Below are 7,327 nucleotides of genomic sequence, written 5' to 3'. Positions count from 1 at the left end.
TCTATCACATGAAAACTTCTCTAAGTTAACAATCAAACAGTTTAAATTTTGTTGAACTTACTTGAATTACTTACTTGATTTTTGATTACATAAATCTTTAAGAAATTGTTACTATAGGGGAAAGCGCGCTACCTTCGAACAAATCAATTTTTTCTATGTTCTTAATGGATTTGGCCCATAGGTCTTTTCAGGAAATTTACTAGGTGGTCTGATACTTCATCGTGAAAACGGGATCCAGAAGGACCGTTAATACCTCTGGGAAATTGAATACTTACGCCCAAAGATGTTTCTTTAAAATCGTTTTATGTAGCTATACGACGTACTACATGAGTCATACTTTTATTTGTTGTATAAACATTAAAAATTCTCTATAAGATGCATTATTTTATGCGTAGGTCTGTAAAATTAATTCCATTGAATTAAGAAGCTATTGGAGCTGTTGGTATTTCTTCTGATAACTAAAATTAGAAATTGTGTGCCCAAAGTTCAATATTTATCTTTCATATTTGTTAAATTAAAAGAATAATAAGATAACATTCTTAAATGAAAGTAAAACATGGTAGATAATTGTTTTTTTTACATGTACCTTATCAATTAAAAGCTTTACATGAGTAAGCATATTAGCATATGTTAGATTGTACCAGACTGATTTATCAGTTACACTATCTCAACTGTCGAGAATAAATACCTCTTATCAGACCAATTGACTCATACATAACATTCAAAGACTGTTTTTAGATTTTTCTGTGAAAACACAATCATTCTTCAGACAAATTTGTGGTGAGAAAGATGTTTGGTGGTATTGTTGTGGCATCTCTGGTGTTAATTCTTGTAATTAATTTTCTTGTGGAACGATGGAAATTGCTCAAGTTTACGACAAGATTTCCCGGGCCTAAGCCCCATTTCATTTTCGGTAATGCTGGAGAATTTGTAGAATTGAAGAAAGATCCAGCAGGTTTGTGAGCATTAGCACTCGTGTATTGGCTTTTTAACTGAAGTTACCAATTGATTTTCAGGAATATTCAAGAAACTCATTTCTTTCCATGACATTTATGGGAAAAGATGTGTACTTTGGGGATTTTTCAATGAAGTGGGCATTAGTTTTATTGATCCCAATGATATTGAGACAATTCTGTCGGGTACGAAGACTATGCATAAGTCCATTGAGTATGATTTTCTAGAACCATGGCTTGGAGAGGGACTTTTGGTGTCTTTTGGACAAAAATGGGTCACAAGACGCAAAATTATCACTCCAACATTTCATTTTACCATCCTCGAACAGTTTGTTACATCCTTCGACGAGCAAACAAATATTCTTGTTCAGAAGCTGAAACCTCATGCCAATAAAGGTGACTTCAATATTTATCCTTACACTACACTTAGTGCTCTAGATATAATTTGCAAAACATCCATGGGAGCTGAAATCCACGCCCAAGAGCATCCAGAAACACCCTATGTGCAATCAGTAAAAGCGTAAGTGATATAAAAAATCTCTTGTATTAACAGATAAAAAAAACTGTTGACTTTTTAATAATGACTGAAGAGAACTGATATATTTGAAGACATTCAATATTTTTCACATTTGTTTTTTGGGAAAATATATCAGTGGTGGCCAAAATAATAGAAACACTTTGCAAAGCTTATATTCTTTTAAATTTTCTATTTTTTCCCAATTTGTTGATATAATTCTGAAGTAGAAATCTTCAAATTATTAGAATCGTGGAATAAGAGTTCTTTTGGCCGCTAGAAGTCTCTATTTTACACAGATTACGTCAATAGTGAAATTCAGTTCGGCTAAAAAAACTGGGAAACTGTCATTTATGGTTTCTAAATATGGCTTTTTTTAAACTTATTCAATTTGTAGACCACATTTTTTTAATTTAAATGAAAGTGGCCCTATCGAGTTGTCCAAATCAAATTTCACTATTGATGTATTCTGTGAAAAATAGAGACCTCTAACGACCAAGGCAATATTATTTGTCGTAAGGCAATTATTTGAACATTTCTATATCAAAATTATTTCAACGAATTGGAATAAACAAAAATGCTAAAGGTAAAATAGCGGTCTTTGTTGAGTTGATTCTATTATTTTGGCCGCCTCTGTATTTCATTGAAGGTGCGTCGTAGAGGAAGGTGGGACAGTTCAAGCAGATGAACATATTTAAGACTCGTTCGGCAAAAGTTTTTAAAGGAAAAGCTTTCAGGCTTCGCATATACTCTGACTTCGAACATATTCCTTTAATGAATCTCCCCTTTAAGGCAATATATTTTAATTTACAAAAGTGGCTTTAAGGGGGTAATTCGGAATCATTTTCAATCCTGAATTTTGAAATTTTTTCACTGAAGTAGGGGAAAGCTCGCTACCTGCGGACGACTCAAGCTTCGGAAAACTCAATTTTAAAATATGTCAATGGATTTGACAATTGTATCTTTTCAGGAAATTTAAGTGATTGGACAGGCTATATAATAATATAATAATAATGGGTCAAGTTTATTAAAAACATTGAAAAAATGAGTAGGTGAAAGTGGTCTGCCTTTGAATGCCTTTTGAACATTTATTTTTTTATCTTAATTATTTCCTAAAGCAAAAATTCTATTTTGGTAATCGAAGTTAATAGAAAATAGTTAGTTGTATTGACTATGATTTAGAAAATAAGGTTTTGCCTTTGGGAAATAAGAGAAAAATTGAAATATTCAAAGGCTACCGTATTCAAAGACAGGCCACTTCCCCCTATGTTCGAAGCTTAAGTCGTCCGAAAGTAGCGCGCTTTTCCCTATCTTGAAAGTATTGCCTTAGACAGAATTACGGCTCAAGCCGAAAGACGGCTGATGGAAAGGTAGTCTAATTATTATTTTTATTTATAATTCCGTTAAACCGTAAACAGCAGATAATGTGCTGGACACGCTTACGACTAAAGTCCAGAAACGACTATCCAAGTCAGTTTCAGACACTCTACAAATAAGGCTTAAAATTTATTGCCATACTCACAAAACACAACTGTTATAGGTTTTTATCCAGATATTTTTACTGAAATGCAGTAATCTCCTTTGAACATGAAAACACTTGTAAATTTACTTCACAAATTCACGTTATAATATCAAGAATTATTCACTAAAATCGCTTGAAAGGTCTTAAGTCGCGAGATGTCTTCCATTTCACAAATAATTCTAATTAACAATCATTATTGCACGTGAACTGAGATATAAATTTATATATAGTTTCATCTGCATAAAAACGCACAAAACGACTATGTAATAGTATCAAAATGTTAAGTTCAATATAAATTAATTTCATTTTTTTGGCAAGGAATTTTTAATTTTGAGTACATGTTAATATTATTTTTCCACAGAATGAGTCGTATTATGTTCTCAAGAATATTCAGTGTTGTCAGACACTTTCCAATCCTGTTCCCACTAACACCACTGTTTTGGGAACAAAGGCATCATCTTAAGATTGTTCATGATTTTACCACAAAAGTCATCACTCAGCGCCGGGAACAATTGCTCAAGCAACAAGCAAATCAGTTAGAGAAAGAGGTGAATGACAATAATAGTAGTATGAATGTTGATTTCCTGAGTCAACCGAAAGAGGATGATTTTAAGGACCTCTACCTGAATCAGAGTGGTAAGGAGAAGCTCACATTTCTGGATTTGCTCCTGAAAGCGACAGTCGATGGTAAACCGCTGAGTGATGCTGATATCCGGGAAGAAGTTGATACATTCATGTTTGAGGGACATGATACAACCACTTCGGGTATTGCTCTCACTCTCTACCATATTTCCCAACATCAAGACATTCAAGACAGGGTGTATGAGGAATTGAGGGAGATATTTAGGGATGAAATGGAGGAGCAATTCAGGGTGACCTACAGTCATTTGCAGGATATGAAATATCTCGAGATGGTCATCAAAGAGTCTCTCAGAATAACACCACCTGTACCAATAATTGGACGCAAAACCACGGAAGAGATAGTTGTGGGTGGTGTAAAAATTCCAGCTGGTGTGAATATTTCCATTTCTGTTTATGCCATGCACAATTTCGAAGAATTCTATCCAAATCCAACTAAATTTGATCCCGAGAGATTCACTGTGGAAAATTCAAAAGATCGTCATCCGTACTCTTACGTACCCTTTAGTGCCGGTCCCAGAAATTGCATTGGTATGTCATTCATGTTTTATATAGCATTTGTAGAATCAAAAACTGTTGAGGTATCTCAATTTAATTCAATAGCTCCTTTTCAGATAAAAGTTTTATTAAGAATTTCATTTTCTTATTCTAGCATTGCTAAAAGTTTATGCATTTCCCACATTTCCTCTAATATGTATTTTCACGATAATTTGGCAGTTAAAGAATACAGAAAACTCTGTGTTCAGAGATAAGTTTTCAAAATAGTTAAAACTTTACATTTTTGGGAACTTGTTTGTAATGTTTATTTAATGATACGTTGAGTATATAATACATCAAGTACGAAAATATTAAATTTTACTTATTAAATTTGTGTTTTGACTGAACGAATTTAATTCTTTTTAACTATACTCTTAAGTGTATAAAATTTACGTGCTATTTACCATGTTTGCAAGCTTGCGAAGTAGTACCGTAGATGCAGGTGACTTCGTCCTCCGGGGATAATTTGAAAATCTACTGTACGTAAGCTTTTCTTTAATTCTAATGATTGCCTTTATCAACCGGATATGGTAGATCGGATTGGTGAGGACCATCCACAAGTGACAGACTTGCAGAAAAGCTTACGAATAGCAGGTTGACAAAGTTAACCTTGGAGGACAAAGTCACTCGCATCTAAGGTATTTTCGAATATTTACTTACCACTGTAATGCACATAAGGACTCTAGTATTAACATTATCTTTTACTCTTTTAATTTTTAAATTAAAATTAAAACGTTAGTACCTGTCTTAAACGTTTTTAATTCAGATAACCCTTTAAAAGCTTTAAATTTTGAGTTGCGTTTTAATAAAACATTTATCGTATAACATTTAATGATGAGATCATATATTCTGTCAGTAGAAGAGGTAAAAAGTTTGGAGTGGTATATCTCAGCTCCTGATGAACATAATTGGATGAGTGAACTATTGTTGGAAAGCTTGGTTCATTAGCTTTCAGAATCTGGTATATGTAATTGGCTATGGGTAAATCATGGTCATCCAGAACCATTTATGTCGAAGAAGACACTTTTTGCAGCGTCATTTTTGACCATCTACTGCTGGGACCAGGAGTGACCCACAATTCTCGCACTTGGACTGTTCGTTAGAGGAACTCAAAGGGTATAATTTGTGGAAGAAACTTTTTTTTGGACGTCTTACTTTTTTTTATTCATCGACTTTTGCAAGAATTTTAACATTTTACACGCAAGGAAAAAATTACAAAAATCCTAAAAGAGTGGTTTCTGGAGGGGAAGGATAGACGTGGGGATGAAATTGATATGATATTTGGATTCCTTGGATCAACTTATGGGGGAGTACTTAGAACATTCCAAGTCGATATCTTCATTAGTTTGTCCAGAAAATGAGATAGAAGGATTTCTGTCATTTTTTTCTATGCGTGTAAAATGTTAAAATTCTTGCAAAAGTCGATGAATAAAAAAAAGTAAGATGTCCAAAAAAAAAGGTTCTTCTACAAATTATACCCTTTGAGCTCCTCTAACGAACAGTCCAAGTGCGAGAATTGTGGGTCACTCCTGGTCCCAGCAGTAGATGGTCAAAAATGACGCTGCAAAAAGTGTCTTCTTCGACATAAATGGTTCTGGATGACCATGATTTACCCATAGCCAATTACATATACCAGATTCTGAAAGCTAATGAACCAAGCTTTCCAACAATAGTTCACTCATCCAATTATGTTCATCAGGAGCTGAGATATACCACTCCAAACTTTTTACCTCTTCTACTGACAGAATATATGATCTCATCTAATATAAAGACAAAATTCAAAAATTTTGGAGAGGAATTTTTAAAATCAATATTTCTTTATCTTAATAGTTTATTGCATTAAGGAAAAGATACTTTGTGGGTATTAAGACTTAAATTGATTTAAATGCTTGTCATAATTGTAGAGTCTTTATACTTGTATGTATGTACATGAGGAGTATCCGATATATGGCTTAGAGAAATTTATAAGGACTACTAAAGTATATTCCCAAAATTTTTACATTAAGTAGATGAAAGTTTTTGGGGTTAGTCATATGGTTCTTTTTCATTAATATTTCATCAAGTCATAACTTACCTTATCTTCATGTTGCAATTGTTATTACAAACTTGATTATATTGTAAGATATTAGATTAGACATTTAAGTTATGCTAAGTGGTCTCTTTTCTAATTAAGAGTCTTGGATGTAATACGGTCTTTAGATTATACAGATTTATCCCAGTTTCCAAAAGTATTGAATTTCAAAGCAAATAAGAAAATTACAGAGATTTCTCAAAATGTGATTTACCAATCGCTCTTAATATATAATCCTAATTAAAAATTACTCAATAACTTAATCGGTTAAAGGAATAGAGTTTGCAAAATATGGATAAACCTTAGGCCTTAAGCTCATATAAAGGGCGTAGCGTAAACCTAAATTGAGATACAGTTTTGTCACATACTAAGGTCATATTTTGCTGTTATCAGACATTCTTCAAAACCCTAAAAATGTTTTAAAACACGCTTATTGTCAAAACATTGAATTTTGTGAATTAGAATCGCTGATACACATAAACACAAACCATCCAAACACTTTATACTGAGAGTTTCCCAGTTCTTTGAGTTCTGTAATTCTTGCATTTTAAAAGGAACATTTGTTTTTGTTCATTTTCAGGCCAAAAATTCGCTATGCTGGAGATGAAAATGACGATAGCGAAAATTTTAATGAATTTCAAACTTCTACCACACGATCCAACAACGAAAATGACTCTCCAGGGAGATCTTATTCTCAAACCAGTCAATGGGGTGTATCTGAAAATTGCACAACGAAATAAAGTCTTGTGATAAAGTGAATGGAGCGTATAGCATGAAGTTTTATTCTTGAACTGGGTCAGAGGATTTGTGGTAAAGAATGAATGAAGAATTCTAAGAAAACTCTTCATATTACTTATGATTCTTTACAAATATTCGGTCTGATAACTTGAGGAAAATTTTGCACTGGAATTTGAGAGGAAAATTGCAATTAATCGGAAATAAATGGTGGATAAAGTGTGAAATTTTAAATTAATTATGTTTTACATTTTTCTCATGTCAAAATAATTTTCAATTGAAAATATGCAATATTGCTGGTTAAACTTCTCATTTTCGTATTTTCTCTCCCAATTTCGTGCTGTGAATTGCATTTT

The 7,327-nt window shown here is 32.9% G+C and overlaps 1 protein-coding gene across 1 annotated transcript; it reads left to right on the top strand.

The window, feature by feature from the left end:
* Positions 1-683: 683 nt before the first annotated feature.
* On the top strand, positions 684-7,004 carry LOC129809523 (cytochrome P450 4d2-like). The gene is made up of 4 exons (XM_055859442.1): positions 684-955; positions 1,017-1,473; positions 3,351-4,159; positions 6,817-7,004. Exons 1-4 carry the CDS (start codon positions 790-792, stop codon positions 6,984-6,986), a joined length of 1,602 nt encoding a protein of 533 aa, XP_055715417.1. The 5' UTR covers positions 684-789; the 3' UTR covers positions 6,987-7,004.
* Positions 7,005-7,327: the final 323 nt, after the last annotated feature.

Source organism: Phlebotomus papatasi, chromosome 1 (genome assembly GCF_024763615.1).
Source record: "Phlebotomus papatasi isolate M1 chromosome 1, Ppap_2.1, whole genome shotgun sequence".
NCBI lineage: Eukaryota > Metazoa > Arthropoda > Insecta > Diptera > Psychodidae > Phlebotomus > Phlebotomus papatasi.
This window is presented reverse-complemented; position numbering and strand designations above follow the sequence as displayed.

Excerpts from the sequence above, each read along its gene's own strand:
- LOC129809523 (XM_055859442.1), top strand. The coding sequence starts at position 790 with ATGTTTGGTGGTATTGTTGTGGCATCTCTGGTGTTAATTCTTGTAATT. Across the intron at positions 956-1,016 it reads ATTGAAGAAAGATCCAGCAG|GAATATTCAAGAAACTCATT; the intron begins GTTTGTGAGCAT and ends ATTGATTTTCAG. Across the intron at positions 1,474-3,350 it reads TATGTGCAATCAGTAAAAGC|AATGAGTCGTATTATGTTCT; the intron begins GTAAGTGATATA and ends ATTTTTCCACAG.